Source organism: Thunnus maccoyii, chromosome 11 (assembly GCF_910596095.1).
Source record: "Thunnus maccoyii chromosome 11, fThuMac1.1, whole genome shotgun sequence".
Lineage (NCBI taxonomy): Eukaryota > Metazoa > Chordata > Actinopteri > Scombriformes > Scombridae > Thunnus > Thunnus maccoyii.
Genome location: NC_056543.1, coordinates 17,765,288 through 17,780,277, shown reverse-complemented (window position 1 = coordinate 17,780,277; position 14,990 = coordinate 17,765,288). Strand labels below are relative to the sequence as shown.

The window sequence follows — 14,990 nt, the reverse complement described above, 5'->3', positions numbered from 1 at the left end:
TGATATGCATATGATTAATATTCTTTCCCCTTTTCCGCATTCTCAGTCATCAGCAAACAATGACCATCCAATATTGCCCTGAACTTGAGAAAAAACATCATTTATCATAATAGAAAAGAGTACTGGGCTAATGACACTGCCCTGAGGAGTACCATTATCTACCATATATCTTCCTGATAAGGCTCTGCCAGTTCCGACTTGAATAAATCTATCAAATAAGTAAATCGAATAAAAAGTCTTTAATCCAATTACATGTTCTATCTGCTATTCCTATATTTAATTTGATCATTAATCCTTCCATCCAAATCACATCATGTGCCTTTTCTACATCAAAGAAAAGTGCTATTAAAGATTCTTTATGAAGGTGTGCTTTCTTAATCTGTTTCCGGACACATAACAGGGTCCAAGGTTCCTCTACCCCTGATAAATTCACTCTGATTCCTCTGCTTTCCATATTAAATTCTAATCTTTCTGTAATCATTATTTCCATTATCTTTCCTATGTATGATGTCAGTGCTATTGGCCTATAGTTCATTGGACTTGATGGGTCCTTACCTGGTTTCCTAAGGAATAATCACCGCCTCTTTCCAACAAGTCAGTAATCGTCTCACTTCCAATGCTTTATTATAAAACCCTTGCAGTTTCATAGATGCTAAAACACCTAAATGTTTTAATATTAAATAGGATATTTCATCCTTCCTTGGAGATGTTAGTCCAGATCTTACTATTGCCCTCTTCATTTCTTTTAAAGTAAATCATACATTTTACTGTTTGTACAAGGTTGCTGTTTCCACTGATCTCCCATACCCACCACCATGTGCAAGAAAAAACATCCCATCTCAACATCTTTGCACAACAAATAAGACTGAAAATTAGCTTGAAGAAATCAGAGGAGATGACCTTGAACACACAAAATCTCCCACAATACAAGTAGATCAAACAAAATTACCCACAACAGGAGAGTTCATATATCTCGGAAGCACTATTAGATTTCCTATACTCACCTCTCTAAATGAAATATCTTCTCTAATAAATGTTGCACATCCTCCCTCTATTCCGTCCCCTCTATCAAACCTAACAGAAACATATCCAACTGCTCTGAAATCCAAATTTGGTCTCAACCATGTTTCCTGTAAACAAATAACATCTAGTTTACTGGATAAGTCATCTACATAATTTTTCAAATTCCTGTTCGCTGGCCAACAAACTTCTAGCATTTCATCGTAGCAGGAGGACCATTATTAGTACTATCCAACCCTTGATTGATCCTGGCTTGCTTGAACACTTGCTTCCTCACCTCCTCCCATGTCAGCCCACTGATATCTAGATGATGAGCTGCTGCCTTTACGATCATTTGTAATGATTTGTAAAAAAGTGATGCACCTTGAGATGCCTCACTGTTGAAAGGAGCTACAGTCTATAAATCATTTGCCTTATAAAATGAACTCTAAATCCCGCAATACTTTATACCATAAATGTTTAACAGACCTTAAATACACCTTAAATAAATCAAAACTTTAAGAGCAGAGCCAAAATGTAATCTTTGTCACTGTGTAAATAAGATGTGACGAAACTCAAATAGTTATTAAGACCAATTTAATACCTTTTATGGAACTGATTTGGACAGAAATTCCATTCACATGTGTATTGATTTGTTTAATCAAGTAGCAGCCTGCTGGTACAGCTCTACTAAAAATGATGCTTTGCTGTGTACTAACTAGTGCATCATTGGTCTAAACTGGATTCAATGTTTTTTAATGTGGATTTTAACCTTACACAAATATGGTCTTTTTCCTCCCCAGTATTTCCTTTCAGTCTTTTAAAACCAAAATACTCATATAGTAAACTAAAACGCTAACCGTGAGGCCCCTGAGTTTTTAGTGACATACTTGTTCTTCATTATATTTACAGGCAAATGTGTAGCTGTCTATAGGCAATTATCCAGTGCAAAACATGGGTTAACTTGACAAATCTCGGTGTGATAGTGTACCTGACACTTGCACAGTTTGACAGAATACAGTTATTCATTTGATCCATTTGGCACAAAATGACAACAAACATTTTGTAATGAAGTCTTGACATTAAACACTGTAAACACAAACACATCCATGTGATCTGGCTGGGCTGGGAAGAGTCCCTACAATCTCCCAAGAGTCCAGTTCAGGGTTGTATTTCTCAATGCTCTGCAGGTAAGTTCCTTTTGAGTAGGAGTATCCCCCTGTTACGTAAATACAACCGTTTATTACCACAGCCCCACACTCCATCCTCCTCTCCTTCATCACCGATATCGATCTCCATTTGTCTCTCTCGGTGTCGAAGCAGTCTGCGACAGTCGTCTGTCCACCCACCAAATACAGCTTGTTATCGAGAGACACAGAACACAGGCCGTACTCTGAAAACAGAGGGTTAACAAATTAGAAAACAGTATTCAACACATCTACTGCTTCTATCTCTTTCTTCTTCCTCTCATACCTGGATGAGGGCTTATTGTAATGATACTCCACTCATTGACATCTGGCCTGTAAACTTGGATTTTTTCATAGGTGCAGCTTCCTCTGTACCCATAGTGGCCTCCAGTAACATAGATTTTATCTCCCGTTACACAGGCAGTAGCATTTCCTACACCTGCAAAGGAAACAGAGGTTATGATAGTTAGCATTTGAAAATCACTCCCTATTTAAGTGTTAATGACTTAATTTGTACACATGTGAAAAAATGTATTATTTTCTGTTGTTTCATATAAAATGCATGAGTATATAAATATGATACATTAATGCAATTCTTTATATTATTTAATTTGCACATGTTTACATTACATCTACTAATTATACTGTACTGTATCTATATTACTATAACATTTTATGTATATTAATTATGATTGTGGTATTTTCTATTTTTTCATTGTTATGCACCACAACACCAAGGTAAATTTCTTGTGTGTGCAAACTTTCTTGGCAATAAACCTGATTTCAAATCAACTTTTAAATACATTTTTTGCACAGAAGGAGGCTTGTAGATTTTGGCCTCCATCACTTACATTGAAAGTGCATTAAGAAGGGATCTTCTAATGGTCAGTATGAACAGGAGGAATGATAACAGCAAGGGAAACGTGTCAGTGTTCATTTGGGCACCTGACTGTTGTTTTAAGACAGACTTGAAAAATTGTGAACCTATCCTTTAATCAAATTAGCACAAACTCATTCTAGATATTGGCCCAGGAGGCAATATTTCACTACAGTACTGGTTGATCTCTGATTCTTGGGCAAATATTGAAGCTGTTATATGTGCACTGTACTTAAGGGTAATTTGGTGTGACAAGTACATGCATAATGCACAAAGAGGCAGCAGCAGTCACTATAGGCCCCCTAGCAGGTTAATACAGTCCTCATAGATACAAATAAAGAGCATTCATTTGTTCTCTTTCATCCCAGGATATAACATATATCACTTTTTTGTTTTGCATACCTTGGATCATTTTAGCCACAGGGAACCATTTCTTTTTCAGGGGATCATAAAATTCCGTCTCTCGCTCTGGAGCTCCTCCTCTGTAGCCTCCAATGGCGTAAATGCAGCCATGCAAAGCCACAGAGCAATGATAGTACCTAGCTGTAATCATGGGGCAACCCTCGGTCCATTCATCATAGTCACAGTTATAAATCACAACTGTGTCCAGGGCCTCAACAGTGTTTGTCTTGTAACCTCCAGTCACATAGATATTTGCTCCGAGTAAACTGATGCTGTAGCTCTCTCTTGCATGGTCAGGCATGTCTTTTCCTTGCACCCATGTGTTGCTTATAGGATCCCATATGTGAACTTCACAAAGAGGGTGCCAGTAGTACCCTCCGATGATGTACATGCTTGGAGACATTTTTCTGCTTGCAGACATCTCCTTGCTGCTGGACCTTAAAGCCTGAATGATCATGGATTTAAATTTCCCTTCACTGCTCAGCACGCACTCTCTGTGCACTTCTAAAGTAGCCTTGAAGTAAATCTCATCCAGGTCAAGATGGATGGAATGCAGCAGGTCTGCAGCATGATGAATACGATTATCCAAGTCATGAGTTACCCATTTGGTCACAGCATCAATCAGCACTTCATCCCTCTGCATGTTGAGGTTCTGAGCAGCCAAAACTGATCTCATCTTATCATGATCCAGCTCTAGGAACTCCTCCTGCTGAATAAGGTCTGTGAACCTGCTGAGCATCACTCTCCGGGCCTCCCTCTCCAGGCCAGGACACAGATGCAGCTGAGCAAAAGCATGCATGCCAAGGCAGTTGTCCACATCCAGGAGGCGAATGAGGAACTCCTCGCATGCTTGTTTCACAGAGATGAACTGCAGGAGATCCGCAGCCTCCAGCAGGCTCTGCACGTTGCTCTCAGTGATGCACACCTGAGCTGAGTAAACATAGTTCACCAGGGCGCCCAGAACCCCGCAGTCAACCCCGGTCAGTTTGATGACGCTGTTCGACCTCTCCCTCATATCAGCTGTGAACATGACTTTGAAATAGGAGCTCCTGGCTGACAGCAGCGCCTTGTGGCAGTGAAACACCTGTCCGGACTCGCCACATTGCAGGGTAACGTCAGTAAACAGGCCACTTATGTAGAAATGCCTGAGAGCCTCCAGGAGCTCGGCTGGATGGTCTCCATCGCAGAAATTGTATGTGTAGATTTCAGTTTGTTCATGTGACATCTGTAGAAAAAAAAATACAGTGTGAAAGTATGATGTGTCAGTCGCAAACGAGTTTGTGAGCCGATTTCTTTTTTCTGTCTTTTTTTTGTAAATAGAGTAATAGGATGATCTTTTGGCCACGTGCACTCCAAGCACTGACTGAATGTTGTGTTGATGTGTATGTGCATGCGATAAATCACGTGTGATCAGCTCTACGGGACTGTAGCTGCCCTGTGTTGTTTTCTCTTTGATTTACAAATTTCATTTAGCATTTTTAGCACTGGCCTGACACGGTTTTGGATAGTTCAGTATAAATAAATTGTTCAATACACATGTGTCTGATGTTTTTACATTAAGGTTTTTATATCAAAACAAAATGTAAAATTATGGTGTTCTGAAAATTATAAGGTTTAGTATAATTACATTGAATAATTTAAATGATATATGTGCACACAGGTAAAACATTGCTAAATTTGGTTGAATTATAAAAACCAGAAGCGGTAATAAATGAGGAGACGTTTAGGAGTGAAAGAGTCGGTTCTTATTGCTGAGCTGAGCCAAATGATCTGGTTCACTAAAAAGAGCCGGAATTCCCATCACTAATGACCAAATGACACCACCTATTGGCTGAGAGAGAAAAACAAAAACATAGCATGTCTCTCATTTATAATTAACTGCAGTCTTAACGAGGGTTCATAGTAAATGTCTCTTCATGAAGCGTACAGTTTAACGCTGTAAAATAATAAACAGGGATACAATAGGCTTACCTCTCACCCATGGATGACCCTCGCTGTTCAACAATGACAGTGAGCAGCGTCCTCTCTCTTCGAACAGCTCCTCTCCAAAACACATGAGCCTCAATTTAGCTCACGCAGGACGGTCGCAGGCAGCTCTATCCTATTTTGGTATTTGTGTGCAGTGTGTGTGAGAGGCCCCCTCCTCTCCTCTCCTCTCCTCTCCTCTCCTGCACCACACTCAACCAGCAGGTCTTTGGTAGCAGCAACCATTCAAAAGGAATCACCAACCAACACCGCTATTTTCTCCCAGAGCCTAAATATAACCTGCATCCACTAAGTCTTGTGATAGTGACGGCACATTAGTGTACCCAACAGGCGGAGAGGCATCACCGACAGAATACAAATCTTATACAAATGAGCATCGACTTCAATGTAGAACAAGCAGCCACTTCACCATTCATGTTTTTTCCCCTCATTCTTGTCGTTGCCATGGCGTTTTGAACCCATTTCCAGTGTGGCCAAGGCTTTACCTAATCCTAACAAGGATTAACAGCACAGTGCACAATATTCATTCCTGCACAAGATCTCAGAGACATGACTGCATGAGCTGGTCTTTTTTTTTTTTGTTTGTTTGTTTGTTTGTTTGTTTTTATAGAAAGCTTGCATGAATATAGGAGAGAAGAAGTCTTGAAATACAATATTTTTTAAAAAATGAAATGCTTAAAATAGTGGAAAACGTTCCCAAATCATATGCTTAAGTAAATATTTCAGTGCAAACTTATGAGTGCATTAGTCCACTCAAATGTCATGTTTTTCTTCTTGTTCTTCTTGTGTATATTATGATTGCATCTTAATAAAAAAGGGTATAACACTAATAGAGTTCAAAACTTGGGTAGGAGTCTATGTTGTATATATATATATGTATATAAAATTTTAATTGACTAATACGTTCTCCTTTTGAGTAAGGTCCTTTTGGACAGGAAGGGGACTTTGTGTATTTTGTATGTCTTGTTAAATCTAAAATTTGAAAATAAAATATTCAAAAAATGAATAAATCATGGGTATGAAGTTACAAATAGATTTGGGATTTTTAAGAGCATTTTTAACCCATTTAACTTTTTAAATGTTAGATTGAGAGTTGAAAAGTCAGAGGCATCTATCCCACCTTTGATTAGACTAATTATTATATATTTTTTAAAAAAACAGATGAGCTTTTTCCATATAAAATTGTGGATCAATTGATCTGCCGATGTGAAACATTCTTTAATACTTGGGCAGTGTGCACTAATCTTGATAGGCCTTCTTTCTTCTTTAGTAATCAAGGATCTTCCTAATGATTGATAGATCCATGTGTAGCCATAAATTAAATCTCTGTTCTACAGATTTGATTAAAAGGGTTAAAGTTTTTGAGTTCAGAGCAGGATTTGTCACATCACAAGTTCACATACACTGAGAATGGACATTTCTGGAGGACAGGCCTGACACTTCATATTTATGGCATGAAAAATCTGCTACGTAATTGTTATTTACACTGATTTACCAGTTTATTATGTTCCCCTGTACAATGCAATATGATCCAATACTACAAACTACTGTTTAAAATGACCATAGAATTAAAATATTGAAAATTCTATAATTATAACTTTACAATTTCCAATTTATGGCTGTTGTATTGGGTTGTATTTAATTGTCTAGGTGTGCCTAATAAGTGTGGAATAATCCCTCATGTGTTAAGTTTCACAGAATATCTAAAAACATTACCACAGTACTTTTAGTAAGTGCATTTTATTTTACATCTCTGCTTAAAATGGTCACACAACAAACCGAGCAGCACATCACATTGAAACACTTTCATCTAGTTTTACTTCAACAAAGCGCATGTAAAACATCTAAACACTGGAATGTTATCAAAATGCAAGTTTTAAACTGCAAGTGTTCAACTTCTAAACAAGTTGTTAGTTGTAAATGCTACGAAGCATCACAAGACGGCTCAATTATATTAAGACACAATTTTCAGATACTGAATGTTATCCCAGCACTGCGTTGCTCTTCTCATTTAAATGGAGAGCTGCGCTGCTTCCTTCGCCAAAGGCTTCAAGGCACCGAGGTCTCGCAGGAGGGAGGACACCCCCACACAATACCACAGATCTCCAGTGCGGTCTGCAGGAGCACTGAAAGACTGAATTTCCACTCGCTCTGCGGCCAACAGTCCTACACAAAGAACAAAAAGGAGAAAATTAGTGTGAATTTAAAGAGGAAAAACCTTTCAGGAAAAACTAGAATTATAACTCAATAAGGCTTTTCAATCCAAATGGAAAACCCCTTTTATCCAAGCTGACAGACAACATCAAATACTATATATTTTGTATTTGCCAGTTCCACTGAAACTATATCTTGTTCTGAAGAAAAATGTTTAAATATTAGATAACTGCACTATTACATCATTTTTAAATGATGACTACTGTTGGTTGCAAAAATGGTCTCCCACACACTGTGCAGTACAATACATTTATTGTGGTTTCTCTGTGCAGAAAGTTGAGGCTCTAAAGAGGCTCTCTGATTCTGACAGGATGACTGTGAGTCTTAAAATCTATGTTTTACATTTTATGTATCTGTTCTAATAGTTGGCATGTCTAATGTGTTTGGTCACACCACCTAACAGAAGGAATGATACACCCAAATTCACACCCACAACAGATAATGTGTGTCAAAACAGAGCTATTAGCTTTTTAGACTTATTCTAACAGTGTTATAGGATTGATCTCCCCTTTGTCATCACTGGATTACTGCTTCATTTCAAATGTTCTCACCAGCCACTGAAGACAGGAGCTGAGGATTTGCGGAGGCCTTGAAGAACAGCAGATTCCCAGTGAGAGAGACTGGCTGTCTGAACACGCTGCCGCTCAGCTCCAGTAGGACTGGCACACCACCTTGAACTGAACCGCTGGCTTTGTAGCTGCAGCCGCTGGCAGCGATCTCCACCTGACACACACCATCGGCAGCCCCGTCAGACACGCAGTGGGACTGGTTGACCTGAAGAGTCGGTTTACACGTACGAAAAGGTTATTTTCCAAAGACACACGCTCATTATTGTTATGCAGTGTTTATCCGATTATGTTGATGTTGTACCGTGATTCCAGACTCCTTGGCGAGGCTCACAGCATTGATGAGGTTTGGGCAACAGCCAGATTGATTGTCAAGCAGTCCAACCAGTACAGCAGAAGTCATGTAGCCAGTGGAGGACTTCATGCAATCCCCTGGTTTGTGGAAAACAGCAGGCAAAGTCAATTGCTACTAAGATCAAGTGAAACATTTCAAAGCAAAACAGTTATCATAAACAAAATTAATGATTTACATCTTCATAGTTTAGCTGTTTAACACCTGTCATACATCAAATCCAGTACCTGTTTCACAATCACACCAGCAGAGGGAGAAAAATCCCACTATCACAATATTATCCTCCTAATAGACAGTATGACCCTGCCTCCTCCTCTTCAAGTCACTAAACAAACTGGTTAGACCAGTAGTTTTACCTTGAGTAGTGATTTGAAGATGGCTGAATGGTTTCTTTGAAGCACTGCAAGACTGCAGCACAGCTCCAATGGCCTCTCCAAGTTTGATCAGCTGGTGAGATTCCTGGGAGAATGTGCTGGCCATAACCTGTGCATTTACCTACACAGACAGAACAGAATCAGAGAGCCTTTGTGAACAGAGTGATCACACATTTTAGATCACATCTTGCCATCTCCTGCTAGTTCAATATTGATACTTGTCTATCATTTCAAAGGAAGACTGAGACTGAGTTTTTTTGCAATTTCATAGTTATTTTCTAGGAAGTTTTGTGTAAATAACTATTTAATTCAGCACTAAAATGTAGGGAACATAAGGATTTCCCTAAAATAACTGTCAAATAACAATTTAAACCCATGTTAATATTTCCTCATTGTTCATCTGAAAGTTTATCTCTTATTGTATGCTTGCCTGTAGACACATTTTCACAAGTTAAGCTGTCCAACGAGTAGAGACTCTCTAGGATACATTAGCCATTAACTGGAATTAATGAAAATGTACCATTTCATATTTCCTACAAAATAATTAGTACCAAATTTCATAGTTCTACATACATAGTCTTACATAGTTCTTAACAGGAAACATTGTAGGACCCTCGATGGACCCTCAAAATAAACCACTCATGGTAAATGAGTGTTATTTCCCCAAGCAAAGTTTGAAGAATCGCAGACTTTGTGGAAAAAAATTCCTGCAAAAAGACAGACGGCTCTGAGCCATCATGGAATTACCAGACTTGTGTTTTAAAGTTTGAGAGACTGTTAGATTGGACACTGAGCTATTATAGTGACCCCATGACCGGATTAATGTCACCATCAGGCCACATCTTGGCTAGTCTTGTATAAATGTTAATTGTAAAAGTAAAGGCTACCTTGGCAGATGTCTGTACATTGTTTGAAGCTTATTTTTTTGTTTTTTTCTCCCCCCTCCCTGCTTACTTTTAACCAGGGTGCCCTGTTACTAGACATGGCATGGAGAGTTTTATTAAAAATGCAATCACAAATGACAAAATGTGTTCAAACATGGAGTGGCAAGATGTAAACATGCATAACTACTGCATCTTGGTTCTTCCCTGTTATCAAATTCCTTCAATTTAGAATTTTATGTTACAATTTAAAAAAGAAAAAAAGACAAATTCTACACAAGAAGATCCATTTTCTTGTCATGTTGAGGATTACTCTGCCTATGACAACAGTGGTATAATGTCTCGGTTGCGTGTGCTTACAAGACATAAGTTAGACAGAAAGCCTGTGTTACAAACTGGGGTCTAATATCATAGTCATAGTTTTGGAGGTTGATTCATTTTAGGGACTAAAAATCAGAATAGCTCCGGCTCTGTCGCATTGTTTGAACTTTTTTTTTTTTTTTTTAAATCCATCTCTGACAAGTCCCAACTTTCTGACAATGCAATGCTAAAATGGCCCTTTAACATGTTTTGCAACAAGACTCAAGGTCTGAAATGTCATTTGTTTAAAGAAAAAAAAAAAGGGTGTAAGAACACAGAGCAGAACTTACTCCTCCAACCAAGTTCTTGCCCTTCACCATGTCCACAATCTGCAGAGCGATGTCCTCCCCACAGCGCGCCTGTGCCTCCTTGGTACTGGCTCCCAGGTGAGGACAGCTGATGACATTGGGATGGTCGACCAGTGAGCGGTCCTTAGGTGGCTCCTGTGGCCAAACATGAGCACAGAGTAAGATGTATACCACAGTATCTCTATTATTGATATTCTAGAGTGATTAAAGGACATCATTTGATTGTAAAAACAAATACTATAGTTGCAATACAGCACAATATTTATGCGAGTTATTTGTGTGATGCTCCGATAATCTTGCCTCAACAAAGACGTCAAGCCCAGCTCCTCCACACTGTCCGGACTCCAAAGCTCTGAGGAGAGCAGCCTCATCAATGATGCCCCCACGCGCACAGTTCACAACCTTCACTCCTTTCTTGCATTTAGCAAATGATGTATCATTGAGCAGACCTTGGGCAGAAAGAGAAAGGAAATTCCTGAACATGCAAGTACAGTTTGGAATAGCTATATAATTAGGAGAGCCTCAGTGAACCTCACCAGCAGTAGAGGGCATCAGGGGAGTGTGGACAGTAATGTAGTCACACTGGGGCCAAAGCTTCTCCAGAGGCATCTGCTCCACCCCCCAGCTGGCTGACACCTCAGGTGGAGTGATTGGATCGTAGCCAATAGTCTGACAAGAACAAAATACGTTATCCTGTTTGTCTGCTCTAAACATTACAGTGCAGTCTCGTCATGTTGCGATGTCTTTATTTACCCTCATGCCAAAAGACTGCATTCTAGAGGCCACTTCCTTTCCTATTCTTCCAAGTCCAACTATTCCCAGTACTTTGCCATACAGCTCTGCACCCATGAACTGCAAAATTAGAAAAACCAACAGAACCAAGTGTCACATCTGATTAGCGACGACTGGCTGAACAATGGAGCCGACCATGCATCAGTAATCGCTTTGTGTGCCAACTGCAAACACAGTCGGCGGACGACCTAAAATCTCTGCTTTACCTTTTTGCGATCCCAGTTCCCTGCTTTCATGGACATTGTAGCTTGAGGCACATGTCTGAAAACAGAGAAACATATTAATGCCACTTTTACAATACTTAAGTGCAATTATAAAGACTATGGTTTGCAAGTCAATAATTGTTCATAAATAAGAAAAAAAAACATAATTCATCTTGCCTTGAGAGGCTCATGATCAGGGCACATGTCAGCTCTGCAGCACTGATCGTGTTACCGCTTGGAGTGCTGGATAAAACATTTGACACTCAATGGTCAGTTCATTATACTGGAAATTGCACAGTAAATCAAATCCCTGCATAAACTCAACACTTACTTCATGACAATGATGCCCTTTTTGGTGGCGGCATCAACATCCACATTGTCCACACCGGTCCCAGCTCTCCCGATGATCTTAAGATTACTAGCAGCATTGATAACATCAGCCGTGACCTTGGTTGCAGATCTGACCACAAGGCCGTCGTAGTCCTGCGACAGTGAGAAAAGCACTTTGATCTCATGATGTTTCATTATCAGTGGTTCATCCACACAAGGCACACGACTCAAGATTGTACTTAAGTCTGGGGTCATTTGATCAATTACTCATTTTTGGCAACTTTTACCACTAAAGCACAATATAAACCTTAAAACCATAATTATCACCTAATCTTGAGGTCCTGTCTTCTAGAGGAGAATTGTGTCAAAATATAGTTTTAATACTTATTATTTCAGCAGATATGAAGCATGCATAGTGCATATTTTTTGAGTAAATTCGTGGTTAATTGTGTTTATCACAAACTGTACTGAGACTAAATGGGTTGGGGGTAATTTGAGGGTAGTAGTGGTTAGCAGCTCATTTTTGCTCTATGACCCATCAGTGGGTTAATCCAACCATGAATCTGCAGCAGAACAAGCATAATTCATGAGGTTGGTTTCGTTGTTTTCCAGTCTGACCATCTCATTCAGTGCCAAGTCAAACATTTGTTCCTGAATACTGATAAACTGCTGCATGTGGCAGTCAGGAGAAAATGATGGGCTAAGTTGCATCAGCTTCTCAAGGGGCGGTGCTTCTAAACCTCACAATCAATTGTCACACCTCAACCTGATAAAAAAAACAAAACGTGTCTGACTCAGTTGAAAAGTAGTTCCTACTAACCAGATTGCACGCACATTAAAACCACATGCTACTAATCTGCAGTTTAAGATATTATCCAAAAACATCTGCAGCGGCCGAATGATGCTGCTCACAGCGACTACAGAAACTTTTTAATGTGTTACAGAAACTATTAGCAAAACAGAAAATCTGCATGTTGCGTAAGCCAAAAAAAAGACGACACTTGAAAAAAGTAATTATGCAATGCAGAGTGCCAACTTTACCTTAATCTCCGCGATTAATTCATCTTTCTTCATGTTCTGCTTTTCCGTGACACGGATGCCATTTTCCTGCAGAATCGCCCTGCAGCGGGGGTCAACACTTTCACTGATTAACACGGTCTTGATGGAGATCGGGGCCATCTTGGGGGTGTTTTTTGTGGTAGATTGCAACTTGTGTAGAATGGTCGCTCCGTGCAGTGATGGAGACTGGGAGTCGCTTTCCCTCTGCTGGTTTTGAATGGTTATCTGGATTTTAAGACGGCCCCTTTCAAAGTAAAACCCGCCTCTCATGTATCTCCTGCTCTGACGTAAACGTGCACATTACCATACTGGAAACCAGTTGAACAGAACATGCTGGAGATCAGTTTGATATGACTAGGCAAAAAAAAGTTGTAGTTGCAATTGCAAGAATACAATTTAAAATTACTCCAATACTAGAAAAAAGTCCTGCATTCACATTTTACCAAAATATGAAAATATTGTATTGCAAAAAAGTACAAAATGTACAGAGGTACATAGCAGCATAAAGGGGAAATACTTAAGTGCAGTACAAGTACCTCAAAATTGCACTGAAGTACAGTTAAGTATCTGAGACAAAGAAAAAGAACCATCCTGTAATTAATTTTAGGATATTAGCTATAAGGACACAATACAAAGGTTATGTCAACAAGAGAGAAGTGATCACCATAAAGTCACACACAAGCTCCTGTGAAGATATGGAAGAAATTATAATACAGATGTTTTTGTTGAAATACATCAGGAATCATTTTAATTCCTAAAGGAACATCAAACTTGTTCACATCTTCCTCCTTTTAACAGTAGGTCAGGTCAGTCAGGTCATTTTTTTCTTGAGTCTTAATTCAACAGACGCTGTTCATCACCTGACTCATTAGCCTGCACATGACAGCCCCCCTTGTTGCAGTGCCGGCTCAGTAATTCAACATGTCTGTCACAGTCATACTATTATATCTGCTAAACTTTAAAACACATTTAATTTGCTTTTGTGCAGAAACAGCATAAGTGTCTTTATGTATGTCAGCCAGCTGTGATGGATTGGAGACCAGTTAAGTGTGTTTCCCTGCCTTCAGTACACTGAATAGAGGTAGGAAAGAATGCCTGAATACAAGTATGAACCTGTGGGAGTTATATAATAAACCAAAATCTTTCATCCTGTCACTTAGTTTACACATTCACTTTCACCTGATAGCATTACAAGCTGGTTTAATGTTTTTAATATTGATAGAAAACTGATGACCTCGTTTTGCACATCTGTCATTGAGTTTTAACTTTTGGTCTCATAGGATTGTCTGGCAAAAACCAAATGAATAAATGAATAATGATAGTGAGTAAGAAGATTACTGGTGAGCAACAGCACTCAATCTCAGACATTATTAATAGAGGAGTCTGGTAAGATGCAAATAAATCAAGAGTTTGAGCTGAGGTGCATCAGATTCATTCATTTTCAATATGTGCAATAAAATCGCTGAATTTGCACTCCCGCAATCAATCTGCATAAGTTGTAGTTACTAAAAAGACGTTTTTTGTCCTGTTGTCTTATTAGTTTTTAATTTGTCCTTATTATTTGTACTTGTTTGTTTTCAATTACAGTTTGCTCTTATTGATAGCGTGTTACTCTGTAAATTCTACTTATTTTTAATCTCTAATATTTGTATCTTCATCTGTTTTACTGACAGATGAGTCTGTTTTAATGTGTCTGTTTTTGTCATGCTGTAAGCCAAATTCCCCATGAAGAACAATAAAGACCGAACTGATACGGTGAACACAGTTTGGTCAGATGAATCCATGGCTGCTACATTAACCTTCTAGGGGGACCTGTTAACCCCCCAGTTCATCCCAGTCTCTGTGCAATGAGGCTTGGATACTGGAATACAATGTGGCCTCTTGGTAATTATGTGGTAATTTAATTAAACACATTAATTTAGAAATATGCACCAGTCCAAAGTCTTAGAACTTTTAAAAATGTTTAAGCAGGACATCAAACTCAAATAATAAAGCAGGACCTGTTTTATGGCCCTACCATGCATGTTGATGTTTTATTTTAGTGGTGCACATTAACGGACACATTCTCTACTTAATTGGCACAAATTTAATTTGACATGT

General features: G+C 39.0%; 2 protein-coding genes across 2 annotated transcripts; both read right to left on the bottom strand.

The window, feature by feature from the left end:
• Positions 1-1,635: 1,635 nt before the first annotated feature.
• klhl23 (kelch-like family member 23) lies at positions 1,636-5,978 on the bottom strand. Its single transcript, XM_042426535.1, has 4 exons — positions 5,437-5,978; positions 3,466-4,690; positions 2,473-2,625; positions 1,636-2,392 (listed from the first exon to the last, which is right to left on the bottom strand). Exons 2-4 carry the CDS (start codon positions 4,688-4,690, stop codon positions 2,082-2,084), a joined length of 1,689 nt encoding a protein of 562 aa, XP_042282469.1. The 5' UTR covers positions 5,437-5,978; the 3' UTR covers positions 1,636-2,081.
• A 1,194-nt stretch (positions 5,979-7,172) lies between these two features.
• On the bottom strand, positions 7,173-13,109 carry phgdh (phosphoglycerate dehydrogenase). The gene is made up of 12 exons (XM_042427368.1): positions 12,873-13,109; positions 11,833-11,984; positions 11,679-11,744; positions 11,505-11,559; positions 11,260-11,358; positions 11,043-11,175; positions 10,807-10,955; positions 10,489-10,641; positions 8,940-9,078; positions 8,536-8,663; positions 8,217-8,439; positions 7,173-7,617 (listed from the first exon to the last, which is right to left on the bottom strand). The coding sequence occupies exons 1-12, from the start codon at positions 13,008-13,010 to the stop codon at positions 7,463-7,465; spliced, it is 1,590 nt and encodes a 529-aa protein (XP_042283302.1). The 5' UTR covers positions 13,011-13,109; the 3' UTR covers positions 7,173-7,462.
• Between the last annotated feature and the right edge of the window lie 1,881 nt (positions 13,110-14,990).

What these genes read in the sequence shown, in the direction of transcription:
- klhl23 (XM_042426535.1), bottom strand. Translation starts at nt 4,690, where the DNA reads ATGTCACATGAACAAACTGAAATCTACACATACAATTTCTGCGATGGA. An exon ending in TGTGGCTAAAATGATCCAAG is followed by an intron (nt 2,626 to 3,465) that starts GTATGCAAAACA and finishes TTTCCTTTGCAG; the next exon opens with GTGTAGGAAATGCTACTGCC. An exon ending in TACAATAAGCCCTCATCCAG is followed by an intron (nt 2,393 to 2,472) that starts GTATGAGAGGAA and finishes CTCTGTTTTCAG; the next exon opens with AGTACGGCCTGTGTTCTGTG.
- phgdh (XM_042427368.1), bottom strand. Translation starts at nt 13,010, where the DNA reads ATGGCCCCGATCTCCATCAAGACCGTGTTAATCAGTGAAAGTGTTGAC. An exon ending in CTGATCATGAGCCTCTCAAG is followed by an intron (nt 11,560 to 11,678) that starts GCAAGATGAATT and finishes CTCTGTTTTCAG; the next exon opens with ACATGTGCCTCAAGCTACAA. An exon ending in TGCAGTCTTTTGGCATGAGG is followed by an intron (nt 11,176 to 11,259) that starts GTAAATAAAGAC and finishes TGTTCTTGTCAG; the next exon opens with ACTATTGGCTACGATCCAAT.